This window comes from Plectropomus leopardus, chromosome 3 (assembly GCF_026936395.1).
Source record: "Plectropomus leopardus strain MGB_pleo_1.0 chromosome 3, ASM2693639v1, whole genome shotgun sequence".
Lineage (NCBI taxonomy): Eukaryota > Metazoa > Chordata > Actinopteri > Perciformes > Serranidae > Plectropomus > Plectropomus leopardus.
Window position 1 is genome coordinate 16,843,194 of NC_142178.1, and position 15,353 is coordinate 16,858,546.

Genomic DNA, 15,353 nt, shown 5'->3' on the forward strand with positions numbered 1-15,353 from the left:
ACACACACACACATACACACACACACACACACACACACACACACACACACACACAGACATACACATGCAAAGACTGAACTGAGCTAAAGAAACAATGTCAAAGATAAATACGGAGTACTGTTATGAAGAATCTCAAGACTCTTAATTTGCTGCCAGTTTTGGGTGAGTTGATTAAAATTAGTTTAAAATGGCTACATGAATTAATAATTTAATGGATTAATATTCTTACTGTGATGTGTTGCTTTTTTTCAGCTCTGGCAAGTTTCTTCGTCAAGATGAGTAAGTTTAGTGGTGCTTCCGTAAGATATGGAGCTCAGCTGGCTGAGAGATCTTAAGTTTGTCTTCGCTGGTTCAGAATTTTTCACATATTATTCTTTGATCTTATAACATTAAACAAAAGAATTTGGTGGCTTTATCTGCTCATACTCTCTTTAAAACTTGATATGGGTAAAAATCAGGGCTCTACCCAGTGTTTCATGTCTGTCCTCAGGTGGATCGAGCTCTCTCGGCCCAGTGCTGACTGGTCCTGACAGGGCCTACCTCGGCTCGAGGGTGGCGTTCAGGTGTTTTGCACCTGGCTCCTCTTTGCCAGTCACCTACGAGCTGGTGTTGGAGCTGGAGGATGGTGGTGTTGTGTTCGACACTGCTGCTGATCTCCAAGAGGACCAACGTGCCTCATTCTTCATGAGGGTTGCTGCAACATCAGAGGGGTCGTACCACTGCAAGGCGACGGCAGGAGAAAGCACAGGAATCAGCAACAGCATCAAGCTGAGTGTAGTCAGTGAGTAGAAGACACCCACACGCATTCATCCTGTTAGAGCTTTGAGTTTTTTTGTGAAGCAAACTAAATGCATTAATTACTTTATATTACCAAATTGTGAAGGTTTTGTAACTTAAAAAGCTAACTTCTCCCCCGATTTTTTCAGTTGGGTAATGCAACCAATGGACTAATTTTCTTAGGACATTTTTCAATGAAAATGTAAAAGACGCTCACACCTAAGTGCCTTCTTCAGCTCCTCTTAAGAACCTACAATGTGCAATGCTAACCACCCCTCACACGCAGCCTGGTTAATCATAGCGTAACATCAGCCAACCGGAATAAGAGTCCGACAACTACATGGCTGTGATCCTAAACTCTCATGCAGTTGTTCTAGATTTCCTTCATTTTCAGGCTGGTTTTGTGGATTTTGAGGTAAACCTTGTGCCTACATGGGGCACATGTGTAAGCGTTGGAGCCATATTTCATTTTTGTTTAGATGTCTAGATGCTGGGGGGTTTATTGTACTGGCTAATGTAGGCCAGCAGAGATTTAAGATCATAGTAGTAAACATGGGTTTTGCTGATGAAGGGAAACAGTTTTGGACTGTGCTCAGATATTTTTGTTTGACTGCATTTGTTTTTATAAATGTGATGGCGAGAAAACTTATTGGAAGTTATTCGGACATTGCTGGACGCCTACTGAGAAAATAAACATAAATGATACAAGCACGAGCAGAGACTGGAAATCGTTTTTCACTGAGCACACATCAAATCAGCTCGAACGAATTAGCAGCCAGTAGCGACTTAAGTATAGGCCTTCAGTCACTGCAGTAAGTAATAATCGTTACCTGGAGAGGTTGGAAGAGGATATAAGTTTCTTCCCTGTTACAAAACTAAAACCAAACCCTGAAAAATGTTGGGTTAGCTAGCTACTGAAGCTGTAGCCCACTGAATATATGCACATGCCACTTTTGCTTTTTAATGATTTTAACACTGACTGAAGGCCTACCCTGCTTTGAAGGAACCAGTGAAGGGAAACAGGGAAACTTTAACGATATTTAACCACCTGCGTGTCATCCCAGTGCAGATGATTGGTGTTTGGTTTTACCCAGAGCTCCCTGGTTGTCTGCCATAGAGGTATGCGGCAATAGGGAGAAGCCAAACATCATTCGTCTGCACACAGTGCAATGACACATACCCAGTTCAAAAATAGCACATTCCAATTTTATTTTTTTTAATTGTCATCATCTCAGTCTCCATGACCATTAGCGCCACCCTCTTGTCCAATTATGGTCACTTCTGGCTCCAAAAATCCAAGGTAGCAATTGCCAACAGAACAAAAGAGTCCACAAACCAATGAGTGAGATCTTGATGGCTACTTCAACTATTTCATACAGTCTGTGGTCATTTCAGTGATCTGGCCAATACCCAGAATGCTCCCTTGTGCCTACAGAGTGTGAGCATGAGCAACAGGATATTGACTGTAGTTCACTTAATGGCTACTGGTTTTATTAATATCAAGGACGTTCCTAAAATTGCACAAAGTACTTTTAGTATCAGTCTTATTTTACTGGAGAAAAAAATCCTAACCTTTTTCTGTCCTCCCTAACCTCTAGTTCCAGCATCAAACACCCGAGTGACTTCTGAACCCTTCCCTCCCGTCACATTTGAGGGATCAGACATCGTACTGAGCTGCAGCGTCACCCAGGGCTCCCACCTTTCCTACACCTTTTTTTTCAACAAGAAGGAAGTGACATCTTTAACATCTCCCCTTTTTCACATCACTGGGAACAAGCTGGTGATGGAGAAAGTGACTCAAGAGCATGCTGGGTACTATTCTTGCATGGCTTGGTCCACGGTGCAGGACATAAGGAGGTTTTCCAGCAGCTCAGAGGTCCAGGTGACTGTCAAAGGTACTGTATGTGTCAACAAAAAAAAACAAAAAACACTCCTGTCTGAAATGTTTGTTGGATTTGTTTCACTGCTGCCTAACATGTATCATCTCATCTTCTCCCCTCTTTATTCCTCCACTAGTTTATGTCTCAAAACCAAGAATCTCTTTCTCCATCGTCAAAGAAGGAGCCAGTCACCATGGCAACGTGACCTGCTGGTCAACAAAAGGGAGTCTTCCGTTCAACATATCTCTTTTACTGGATGACAAAGAAGTTGGATCTGTCATAGCTACCGAATCCCTTGCTGCCTCATTCCCAGTTGCCATGGTACCGGGGCGGCACATGGGCGTGGCTCGATGTCGGGTGAAAACTGAGGTGCAGGAGGTGATGAGTGATCCTGTGGCTCTGGAAGTGGGTATGAGCTACACAGACATGTGAAAATATGTGTCTGTGTAAATGCCTTCCTTCAACTCTTTGGTAATCTTTCTCTCATTCTCCTCCCCTGTGTTCGCCCAGTCCCAGTTGGAGGAGATGTGAAAGTGGAGGTTGAATATCTCTACAGCGCTGACTCCAAACTGGCCGCCACCAGGCTGAACTGTCATGTCAGCAGAGGGACCTTCCCTTACATCTCCTGGGTTATGAACGACTCTGTCCTTCCCTCTGAGGCACACGTGGACTCCCATAATCAGCCTATCCTGTCTCAGTATGCTCTTACTAACCAAAGACGAACCCTCGTTTTGACTAAGCTTGGCCCAGCAGAGTCCGGGTATTATCGCTGCAGGGCGAAGGACAGCTACGATGACTCTGGGCCCTGGGTGGAGAGTGATGCCGTGTTGGTCCAAGTGAAAGGTGAAAAGATCGAGACTAGGTGTAAGGTCTAAGATCATTAGATTGATATCACTCTCCTGTTCAGACAGACACTGACAGCAGCCAATTAGCTTAGCTTAGCATAAAAACTGGGAACTGTGAAACAGCCAGTAAACCCACCCATATAGGCCCATGGCACTGGGCCTTTGTGGAACCTGTGGACCATCCCATATAGGGCCCATATTTCAGCCCATTTACAACCCACATTTGCCCCAAATACAAATGCTGGATTGAACCATTGCACCCAGCCAGCTTTTGTTCCACCAAATGTGAGTGTTTTAAGCCAAACTTTTTTTTTTTACTATCCAACTAGTTTTTGTGTCTAAATTTAACCACACACTCACAACAATGTTGTTGAGACACCTTTAGTTTTAATGTATCTGCTTTACAGAAATGTGCAATGCAAACATTTTTTTTGGTGATTGGATTGTCTAACTGCAAGGAGTGTGTATTTTTGGAGAAACAGGACTTCAGAGCAATAAATGTTTGTCTTTGAGAAAACTGAAATGGACTTTCTTTCCAGTGGAATTTTTATAGTCTAATATAGCTTCAAGATTTTGGGCCGTTGAAACGATGGTCAGTCCCCTGTTAAGGCTCCTGGTCAAGAAATACTTTGACACGTAACCCTCTGTAAGATGCCAAATTGTCAATTTTACACTCCAGTTTTTGATGCAGATTAAACAAACAATATATGTTTCATATTTGAGAGTGGTATCAGTCTTCTCGTGTAACTCATCTCAACAAATGTCCTCACTGTGTCTCTGTGCTTTTTAATGTACCCCCAACACACATTTTACTCTTGATCAGACAGGATCCTTAACTCCACGCCTCAAGCAACATCTCCCTCTGAAACACCACCAAGTAAAAAGCACATATTGTTTATTTAAATGCCGTCCCTGCTGCCTCTACATTATGTAATACTTCACCAGCCTTGTCCCCACTCTTCCACAGAGATCCTTATGAACACCTCTGAGATCATCACCATAGCGTTCTGCTGCTTCCTTCTTCTGACGTTGGCGGTGGGTGTAGGCTGTGTGTACAAGATGTTTAACCCCAACCAAGGTGTGTGTGTCCATTTTTGTGTAAGGGAGAAGTCCACTGACTGGCAATGTGTAATTGAATTAAGATTACCTGTTCTTATGTCTCTAACTCTGATTTCTTTCACAGCTAATGCCCACATTGCAACCACAAAGTAAGTTTTATCTTTACGGACCTTCGACACATTATTGTTCCATATTCAAATTAACCTGTTCAACAACATTTGTGCCTTTCGCTCCCAGTTCTGATGCACTTCCTCCGTCTGCACTGACGTCCTGGTCAGGGGGCAGGCACGACGATACTTCATCTATAGACTGTGATGTTCTGAATCAGGTATTAAGGCCTGCACAACATAACACAAAACTCTGCACAGCACCTTATGTATACGCAATGATTATGTATCAGTGAAATATGACATTTTGTCCAATAACACTTTACCCTAGAAAAGTACTGATAGAACTGAACTGTACAGTTCATGGAAATACTGTATAATTTGGTACTAATTAGAGAATCAATTTTCCATCCATCAATTTTCTCTGATGTTTTTTATGGAAAGAACAATGCAGTGTGGTACTAATGTGCTACTAACAGAGAAAATAGGGATTTCCTTGAAAGTATACTGCTCCATTTAAGCCAAAGTGTACATTCATTTATTATTATTGTTATTATTATTATTATTATTATTATTATTATTATTGGAAAGTGTTTTTTCATATGTAGCATATTGAATTGTATGCTTTCTAGATGACAAATAATATATCTGTCACATTTCTGCTTCTTAAGCCAAAACTCTTGTCGTTGTTTCTTAAGTAGCAATGATGTGTAGACGATGAAGGAACCGCCACTGACACTGACTTGGTTGCATAAGAATTAATTTATTACAACAAAGTTCAGCATCCACCAGGTACCATGGTCTGCCTGGGAGAGGATTCAGTACCAATGCGAATCTCTCTCTTACAACTCATGCATGTCTCTTATATAGGTACAAGCATCTACACATTCATCAGTAAACAATTCCTCACCTACTGTGATCAATCACAAAAAAACCCCAAGGGGCCACAGTCCATGTCATTTAAGCCTAGTATAAATATTCTACTCATCTGACTCCGAGACGTAATCATCCCTAGACCTCTGACCCCAAGATAAGACCCATACAAACAAAGCATAAAACACCCCACTCTCTAAGGTACAATAGCAATAACTGGAAGGAATCAGTAGAAATAAATTGAACACTGGGACTGTTTTGCAAGTTATTAGTACTACTTTAAATAGTTTTCACTCTGAATCCTCTAAGAAAAATGTTGGGAACTATTACAGACAAGCTTTCAATTCAAAATATATGAATATATATATCAAGGAAATTCCTCACAAATTAAATAAATCTGGTTTAGAATACTCAGTTTAACAAACTGAAGTAAAAATAAGTGTCACAGATGTTTGCAGCTGTTTTTTCTAAAACAGTACAAAATAACAATGTGTCCCCCATCTTCTAAGAAATGATTAGGAAATTGCATACACGTAAAATATAGCGTTATCATTGCTCTCCAGAACCTTTTTATCTCTATAAGACAAAATCAATTCTACAAGAATGGACAAAAAGAAAGTTTTAGAATAAAACAATCTCTGTATGCTTACATGCAGTGGTTGTTTTTAATATTATGAGAAACAATGTGATTCAGGTATAAACAAGAAGACATCATGACTGCTTTCTCTCGCTTTTTTCTCTTTCTCTTTTAGACCTTCGAGATCACAGTATAACACAAGATGAACCTACACTTCTCATCAAATACTTCACCTTTTCATGCAACATTATCACTATTCAATTTATTTATTCAAACTGCAGCTATATTTTGTATTTCTGTAGGTATGGCCATTAGGACTGAATATCATCATGTGTTTGCAAATAAAAACCCAGATTTTAAGTGATGTTTTGTTGTTTTTGTTGTTTTTTCAATCATCGATTCATGGTATTAACATACATCTAGTGATGCACTTGGACACATCATCAGTGATAGTACCTGGGGTCATTGGGGGTTTTGGATCTTTCAACTTCAGACCCCCTCACCCAGGCGACCCGACCAGGAGTGATCAGTTCCCAGCCTGTGTCCAAGGAGCATTGGACCACAGCTTGTCCCTCATGATCCACAGCCATCTAGAAGCCGTTTGACCACACCTTCACATCGCCAAATTGCCACTGTAACTTTATTGTTTTGATTCACATTTTCAATATATAATGTAATATCAAGGGCGTAATTAATTTGTCAATCATTTGGGAGGACACATATGAAGTGGAGGGTGGGAGGTGTCCTCCCCTAAATAGGGTCAAACACTTTATTTCCTGCATTCTTGTGAATAATTATGTGCCAATGTGTGTCTTTTCTGCATCAGTTTCTGGTGTAAATATCATGGTTCTCCCTAATTCAACAGCTCACAGTTGCTTCTTCTTCTTTCTGTTTTATGGCAGATTGAAACCATTCGTTTTGGGGGTTGCATACTGCCAACAACACCATTTTTACTGGAGGCACAGTTTCATCCATCAGTTGGATTCTAGCAGTTTATTGAACTGAAGTCCTCTGCTACTTTTATGTTTTATTGGGGTGGAAAAAATGCACAAATATTTAGGAGAACTCTACTCCCCCCACCTGTGTGTAACACCACTGAGTGAACGACTTCATCTTATGCTGTTATGATGAAGGGCAGGGCTACTGCAGGGAGGTGTGTCACTATCAGCTATGTGCACATGTTTTTAAGTGAGTGTGTGAATATTTTTTTAACCCACAGGTCTCCAGTCCTCCCTCTAAAACCGTTAAAACTCCTGCATCATATTTGAAGTGTAGTGTTGAATTATTGACGATTTATCTTCAAGAATGTTTCCTTCCCTCTTTGTGGTCATACTGGGTATGTTACTCAACATGAAATGCTCTGCATTTAGTATTTAACTCTTCATTTGAAACTATTGTAAACTATTTTATTTTCCTCCTCTCTTTACAGGGTTGTGCTGTGGCAAAGCAAACAGTGAGTCTGTTGTTTTTTGAGTGTGTGTTAGTTTGTGTTTTAGTAGTTACCATAGTGTATTTTTGCAGCTCCCGATTCTTTCTGTTTGTGTAGTTTTAATGCAATTTAATTTAATTTCATTTTTTCATAGGTCAGTTAATTCTGGAGCGCCCAGAACTTAGCGGCCCATCTGAGGCTTTGGTGAAAGACTTTGCAGAATTTAAGTGTGTGCTGACAAGCTACCCGGAGAATGTAACTATCCTGTTCCAGTTATATAAGTATGTATTTGTTCACATAAAACCACTGTATTAAAATATAGTAAGTAATGATAGAAAATCCCTCTAACTGTCAACCTTTTCTAGGGAGGGTGAGCGAAAAAAAGTTGTGGCCGAATACACCTCCCTGAATAGGGAGGCTGCAGTCTTTCCCATAGTTACCAGACTTGAGGATGATGGTAACCTGGAGTGTGTGGCCAAGGCACAGAACGACTCTGCCATAGAGCCCACTGTCAGCTACACACACTACCTGAAGGTTGTTGGTGAGTCTCTCTCATTTTTGTTCTGTCAGGGATACATTGTTAATCATATGTAGCGTATCCATACCTGATAAGGCATTTATGCTTATAAAAGCTAAATGAGGAGGTAAAAAAAATCTCAAATGGCATGTTTTTGTAAGGTGCATGATGGCATTTTCTTAGCATGGGTATGGTACAAGTGGTTGTTAAACTGCTTTTACTGTAAACTGAACTCTTTCCTCTAATTTTTTTTATTTCCCAAGGTGGCTTTTACCCGGTTAAATACAGGAAATAATTAAATAAAGCGTTCCCAAAATATTACATATACATAGTGAAAATTTGAAAAAAAAAAAAAAAAATTTTAAAAAGTGTACACTGGAATTTTGACCAGATGATGGGGCTATATGAAAAGTCGGGGCATTATCAATGTATAGTATGCTCTAGGGACTTGAATATATGTTGTAAATTTCAAAACAATCCATCAAATAATGTTCAGATATTCAACTAAAAATCAAAAATGTCAACGTCAGGTTTGGTGAAAGGTGTGGAGCTGAATACAAATGCTTTAATAACAGCTGGAGAGTTCAGAGTCCAAGCATCCAAAAAATTTACGAAGCGGCAGGCAGCAAAAGATGGGAATCCAAAAGAAAGGAAGAATACTAAGAATGAACTAAAACAAATTACAAGCCAGAGCCAGGAAAGAAGATTGAACACTAGGAGCAACAAACAAACACAGGACCAGAGAGCACAACAGACAAAAGAGTGAGGGGAAGACAGGGACTAAAATACAAAGTGTGATTAACAAACGGAACAAATGGGAGGAGCAAAAAGGGTGGGAAAGCAGACAAAGAGAGGAGGGAGGTACTAGATAGGTAATTGGGTACAGGTGAAACTAATCAGGACCTTCAAAAAAGGAGGAAAAACACACAATTGGAGGCAGTGGAAAAGCAAACATGAAATATGACGATGCAAACTACAAAATAAAACAGGAAATACGACATAAAACCATCACATGAATCCCAAACCATGACACATGATGACACTAGAGAAACGGTCACGGTTAAGGTATCACCAGAGTTAGTAGGATTTATCCTCTGGAGATCATGAAGATAAAAAAAAATTCATGGCAGTCCATCCAGTTTTTGATGGGATACTTCCAACTGGGCCAAAGTGGGGGACAGCCAGACAGGCTGACTGACTCCCTGAACATCATTTCCATCCATAGAGCCACACCAACAGTAAAATTACATTTTGACAAATCACAAGGTTTCTTTAAACAGATAATTTTTCCAATAAACTTTATTATTGTTGGTGTTTAATAAGTCTCAGATACCAGTCTGTTGTTGTGTCTTTCCTACAGAACCTGTGACAGGAGTTAGGCTTCACATCCTTTCAGGTCCAGAGGAAATCTTTGAGGGGAATAAAATCGAACTACGATGTAAACTTAATACTGGAAATCATGTCTCCTACAAGTGGCTGCTGAATGATCAGCTTGTCTCTCAGTCTCATCACCACCATTTTGAAGAAGACCGTCTCTTGATCCACAGGTCAGTGGAATCCCATTGAGATTATCTCAGGACAGCTGCTTCTGCATTACTATGTGGATGCTATAGTGTTGTGAGCAGTTGAACCTTGTATTTTGCAATTGTTATCTATGCTGTGCAGGCATCATGTTTTCCTGAGCAGAATGCACTGGAATACATTTGGATCAGAAGTTGGAAAAACAGACACAGAATGATTCACTTCCAACTTGCGATTGAACGCTGCATAATTAGTAGTAGTGCAGTAATAGCTGCAGCAGAATCAGAATAACTTTGTGTGGAAATGATTAAAGCAGTAGTTCAACATTTTGGTAAATATGCTTATTTCTTTTTTTTCCCTAAGCATTAGACAGAAATTTCATAGAAATTGGAGATCTCTTTGTTACTTATGAAGCTAGAGCATCAGTTAATGTTGTGCATAGTTTCATTTACCAAGTAGGAGACAGTTGTCTGTGTCAGAAATTCCCATATCTCTGACTCTGAATCACAACTTGGAGGCTGACATGAGTGTTTTTCTCCACCCTCGGATGCTTGTAATGATGGTGTTAATGATGTGACTTTGATGCAGCACGAGAGGCAATTAGCTTATCTTAGTTTAGCTAAGCTTAACATAAAGACTGCACACATCTAATTCACCTGGCTTTAAATATAGCTACCAGTAACTCCAAAAATTCACCTACTGACGTGGAATGAGACCTTTTTTTGATAAGTTAAAGTTTTTGTTTTTTTTAAAAACTTGATGATTTCTACTTCTACTTCTACTCTCTACTATTCAGTAGACAGAACAGAAATCTATTAAAAAATATTCTTTTATGTGGCATGTCATGAGAAAAACAGAGATAATTGTAAACCTGAGGTTTGTATGACGAATCAGAGTTTTGTATTGGAAATTGTTATGAGTAAAAACATAGCAGTTGCTCTAAAATGCCTTTTTGAATCTCCTGATTAAGCAAGTTCCTGTTCTATGAGTCATTTTCCTCAACAAACATCTGTCCAACAGTGTCTGAGAAAGATGTCATAGTCCAACACACTGAGTATGTTCATTTTTAACCAAATAAAATGAATACTTGTGTCACCTTTAGGGCTACTTCTAAAGACAGCGGATCCTACAAGTGTTTCGCCAGCAACAGCTTCAACAACACCATCTACTCCTCCAACAGCTCTGACGTTGTAATCACAGTCAAAGGTTGGTTGTTGTAAATAAACTCTTGAATTTTAAAGGTATGACTGGTTTATTTGAACAAAATAACATTTTCTGACATCCTGCTCCTTCAGACTTGGTGTCAGACCCTGACATCTCCTTCGCCGTGTTAAAGGAAGACTCCCACAACTATTCTGCTGTGGTCACCTGTCAGTCAACCAAAGGGGCTCCGCCTGTCACCTTTTCACTATACAACGGGACAGAATTGGTTGCCAGTACAACAGTTGAAGAGAGAAAAGCCACATTTAAGGTTCCTTTGGTCCTGGGTCAGACCTTGGGATTGTTCCAGTGTCAGGCGAACAATGGAGAACAGATCCAACACAGTCGAAGGATTCCCCTAGAAGTTGGTATGTGAGTTGTTTGTCACACTTCCTTTTTTTAACATTCATCCATGATGTCTCTTTTTGATGCATAATGTCTACAACAGTCCCGGTTGGTGGGCCCGTGACGATGCATTACGACTATGATGTTGGAGAAAACTACGCTGTGATCGGACTGAGATTCTACTGCAAGGCGGCGAAGGGTTCTCTTCCACGGTACCAGTGGTTCCTCAACAAAACCCGCCTGCACGACCAAGGAAGCTTCTACTCTGTGGTCAACCAGCCTCCAGAGCAGTCCATACTCCTGCTGTCTGTAGGGAGGAGCAGCGCTGGAACGTACCACTGTGAAGTGTCGGACAACTTCGACAACACCACCGCCATCAGCAGCAGGACGCTGTATATGGATAAAGAAGGTACAGTTGTTCAAAAGATTGCTTTAAGATCCTTGTGAGAAGGGGACAGCTGGCTTCATCTCTTCTTCATCTCCCTGCTCCTCCAGTGCTGAATCGTCTCCCCGTGTTGGTGGTGGCAGTTGTCTTTGGATGTTTCGCAGCCCTGGTTCTCCTGGTCTCCATTTGTTGTGGAATTGGAGTGAAGTTCAGTGAGTTTCAGACCCTGTCTATACGTATAGATTTTTTTTGAAAATGAATAATTTCCTCTACATTTTGGCCTTTTGTCCACTCACAAACTGCGTTTTAGGTCACTAGAATTCATTAAAAAACTTTTTTTAAGGTGCAGATTTTCAGAAACCCCAGTTACTGTGTATCCATGTGAAACTGTAAAACATAGTGCTTAGGAAACGATGAACACATCTCCCCAATTGCTCGCGTCCATTGTTGTGTAATGACAGTATGAGCCAGAACAACAACGCTGAGTTACCAGACTGTTTAAATTTTGTGAGCACTTTTTGGTCTAATGACTACTTTACATTTTAACCCTGTGTTACTGCATCACTTCAAAGATGGACCAATGCTTTCGCTGCACCCAATGTAACTGATCCACCTTAGTGTTCGCAGTTTAGAGTCCGCCATAAACAATGGTTTTGGATCAGGCCTGGTTGAACCAGCAAACGGTGGGACAATTTTGAGAGTGGGGTTGGTGTTGATGGGGAATGGAAGGAAAACTTTTCCAGAGCATTAGACATATCTTCGAGTTAGCTCCTTCATCATTATACTTTGTGTGATGAGATCTCCAGTCTATGCTTTGAAAAAGGTAGGCTGTAGACTTAACTACCTGTGTGTGATGAGAAGAGACTGTGGAAGACAGCTAATGCCAGCGAGTGCTTGTCGTTTTTGTTTTCTAGTGTATAAAGGGATATTTCATAAATGAAGGTTGTGTGGACATATTTTTTTAAATTGAGGAGGATATTATCCTTTTATTTTTTTTTCTCAATTATCTGTATTTATACAGAACCTCAGAGTTCTGTTTTTATCTTGTGTGGCTACCTCCTCATTGCTGCTGTAAATTAATGATTTTTTACTGATGTTCCAGGGCAAAGGTTGTATGGAGAGAAGTCTCAGTGAGTAATTTTTCTGTCTCATTCTGACACCTTGAAAAAAAAATGGCCACATTTCACATGAAGCTGTTACTTCCATTCGCAAGGAGTTCGGTACTACTTAATCCTCAGTCAGTTTTTGTTGTTGTTGTTGTTTTCTTGTTTTTTTTTTTACTAAGGAACCTTTATGACTGACTCACAACATCAACTGTGAACTTTTTGAGGCACATTAACAACATCTCAAAGTACATTTTTGCCTTCATACAGCTTGACAATTTACAGATTGACAGTGATCATTTGGAAAAATGTAGCAACGGTATTTGTTTTCAGTACATCTTTAAGTGAAATTTTGCAGGTGAGGGCCCATTTAGAAATCCATCCATGGATACCACTGTGTTCGTTTCCTTACAGACTCTTGTCTTAGAACTGCAGCTTACAGTCACAATCTCATAAACACAAAATACCATAAACATCAGAAAACACGATGCTCAGCACTGCTCAGACACTGCCCAGGAATTCAATCATACTCAATTCTTCTTGCTTTATTGAAATGTTATCATATTTTTTTGCTAGAAGACGTGAAATTTAAATATGATGAGTCAAATCCCTGAATGTTTTTTTTTTAAATCATTATTTTTAATATTTGGGTGTAATTATGTAGTGTACACTCCTCCTTGGGTTGTTGAAAGCTCAATATTTCCAGAAACAGCTCTGCAACTGCACCTTTAACACATTTAAAGAAACAGCTAACTCCAAAATCACAACCACATATTTTTTCCACTTACCTGTAATGTTACATGTGACATTTTTTCTTCCTCTCAGGAGTCTGGAGATGGAAGGAGAAATAACTGCATATGAGGGAGAGCTGGTTTGTCAATATTTCTGTATCTCTATCTTTCAAAGTCTGTTGACTACATTCATGATCACACATTTTATCATCTCCATTAGGATAAATACTTAATGGTGACACCCATCTCTCTCTCCTCAGGATTTGTCAGAGTACAAAGAGGATGCTGATGTGGTGATGACAGCCAGAAGTGATGCATTTGATCAGGTGAGATCAAAATCGAACCAATCACCCAGCTATCCCACCAATATATTTAACCCTTTGAGCAAACTGATGAGAAACTTAACAAGAAATGTCTCCCAAATTAGCAAAAATTTTTTAAAAACTTACAAAAAATTACTGAGGAAAAAAACTGATGTAAAAAAAAAAGAAAATAACCTCATCAAAGTGCTAAACCTTTTTTTTTTTTTTAAGTATGTAGCATAATTAGGAATATATCATTATAATAATCATAAATATAACTTTCTGGATTCTGGATTTTTTTCTCATTTTTTGAGAATATATAATTCTCCATCAAAGCTAATTTCAGATATTTTTGTTACCATTACTGTTACTCATAATATTTTTCCCATGTTTTTGGAAGATATCAAACCATTTTTCTTAGGTTTCAGAGGTTTAAATGCTTGTGAAAAGTATCTTATGCAGCATAAGAAAACTGATGTCGATCCAACTGTTAGAGGGTTAACATACAAGGATGACTGATTGGGGTCCACACCCCAACCCAATAGTGTGTGACAGGGGAGACCGCTGATGTTAATAACATTTCTGTCTGTATCTTGGAGCTCTTTTAAGCCAGTGAGTCAAAATGTAATACAACTCAGTTACATGGTGTACTATTATTTCTGTACTGCAAACAGGAAATGCATCTTTTAGTCTCAAAAACAATGACTGAAGCATAGCATATAAACTCAGCTGTGTATTTAACCCAGTGCTTCTTCCTGACAAGAGAAATGTGGATTAAAGTGAGCATGTGCAGAGTGAATCTGGTGATTTGTAGCTTGTTCCTGATTGAAAGTGTTACAAATAAAAACATGATACAAACACGATACAAATAAAACATGATCTCAATAAATAGTTACATCTTCTAAAAGGAGGCATTGGTTGCTTTTACGGGGTCCCCCAGGGCCCGAACACATTGAAAAGCAGTAATTAAAACACACATGACAGTGTAATTAAAACTGGAAGGATACCATAATGCACCTGTGAGATATAATGAAAGGTACACCTCTGGGGTCTGCAGGTAACCCACTTGGTAGGATGAGTGCTACCTTCAGACAGTTTAACTCCTCTGTTCATCTGTCTGTCCTCTCCTCAGGTATCTGAACCCTCTTTAGATGAGTGGCCCGAAATTGAAAGAGAGAAGAAGACATTGGAGGATGAACCAGTTGAGGGACCCTGAAGGTTTAAATTGTTGTAAACAGGCTATCGTAGTTAAATAAACATCTGCTCATGATACTCTATGCTGTCAGATTTTTTTCCATATGATATACTGGATTATCTATCTTGTGGTGGTAAAATAATGAAAATAATGATGAATGATTTTTTTGGGTAACAGTTTAAATGAAACAGGGAAGAAATTATTTTGGTGAAATATTTTTTTTAAAGTTTCCTGAGGTAAGTTAACATGACACACGATGTTTTCAAGGGCTTAAAATCCGAAGATTAATTTGGGTTTTAAATTTTTTTACTAAAATGAATGGTGTGGTTATGGTGTGGTTAATATTAGTGGTTTAGAAAAAAAAGCATTCATTTCAAGCCTGCTTGTGGATTTCGGGGTACAGAGAGTATTGAAAAATAGATGGAAAAAATGACAGTGAAAAAAAAAAGTCTGGTAGGAAAAATTAGATGGAAAAATAATGATGCATTAGAAAAAATGGATAGGAAA

General features: G+C 39.3%; 2 protein-coding genes across 6 annotated transcripts; both read left to right on the forward strand.

Annotated features, from left to right (window-relative positions):
• Positions 1-24: 24 nt before the first annotated feature.
• On the forward strand, positions 25-6,482 carry LOC148189960 (interference hedgehog). 4 transcript variants are annotated; one of them, XM_088075753.1, is made up of 11 exons: positions 27-162; positions 253-279; positions 491-781; positions 2,376-2,672; positions 2,794-3,066; positions 3,168-3,500; positions 4,326-4,379; positions 4,470-4,580; positions 4,686-4,710; positions 4,799-4,889; positions 6,294-6,482. In XM_088075753.1, exons 1-11 carry the CDS (start codon positions 123-125, stop codon positions 6,312-6,314), a joined length of 1,563 nt encoding a protein of 520 aa, XP_087931879.1. In that variant the 5' UTR covers positions 27-122; the 3' UTR covers positions 6,315-6,482. The 4 variants fall into 4 exon arrangements, 2 of the variants coding, with proteins under 2 accessions (XP_087931879.1, XP_087931880.1); XR_015776230.1 differs by lacking the exon at positions 6,294-6,482 and having other exon boundaries at positions 25-162; positions 4,330-4,379; XM_088075754.1 differs by lacking the exon at positions 4,326-4,379 and having other exon boundaries at positions 28-162.
• An 833-nt stretch (positions 6,483-7,315) lies between these two features.
• On the forward strand, positions 7,316-14,923 carry LOC121941657 (Fc receptor-like protein 5). 2 transcript variants are annotated; one of them, XM_088075755.1, is made up of 13 exons: positions 7,316-7,454; positions 7,548-7,571; positions 7,702-7,828; positions 7,913-8,088; positions 9,425-9,611; positions 10,688-10,791; positions 10,881-11,153; positions 11,234-11,539; positions 11,626-11,727; positions 12,618-12,645; positions 13,444-13,489; positions 13,610-13,675; positions 14,784-14,923. In XM_088075755.1, the coding sequence occupies exons 1-13, from the start codon at positions 7,424-7,426 to the stop codon at positions 14,865-14,867; spliced, it is 1,554 nt and encodes a 517-aa protein (XP_087931881.1). In that variant the 5' UTR covers positions 7,316-7,423; the 3' UTR covers positions 14,868-14,923. The 2 variants fall into 2 exon arrangements, with proteins under 2 accessions (XP_087931881.1, XP_087931882.1); XM_088075756.1 differs by lacking the exon at positions 7,316-7,454 and having other exon boundaries at positions 7,702-7,802.
• The last annotated feature ends 430 nt before the right edge of the window (positions 14,924-15,353 follow it).

Bases quoted from the DNA above. Each gene is read 5' to 3' on its own strand.
- LOC148189960 (XM_088075753.1), top strand. From the start codon at position 123: ATGAAGAATCTCAAGACTCTTAATTTGCTGCCAGTTTTGG. The intron at 280-490 runs GTAAGTTTAGTG...GTCTGTCCTCAG, and splicing joins AAGTTTCTTCGTCAAGATGA to GTGGATCGAGCTCTCTCGGC. The intron at 4,380-4,469 runs GTAAAAAGCACA...ACTCTTCCACAG, and splicing joins TCCCTCTGAAACACCACCAA to AGATCCTTATGAACACCTCT.
- LOC121941657 (XM_088075755.1), top strand. From the start codon at position 7,424: ATGTTTCCTTCCCTCTTTGTGGTCATACTGG. The intron at 7,572-7,701 runs GTGAGTCTGTTG...ATTTTTTCATAG, and splicing joins GTGCTGTGGCAAAGCAAACA to GTCAGTTAATTCTGGAGCGC. The intron at 7,829-7,912 runs GTATGTATTTGT...AACCTTTTCTAG, and splicing joins ATCCTGTTCCAGTTATATAA to GGAGGGTGAGCGAAAAAAAG.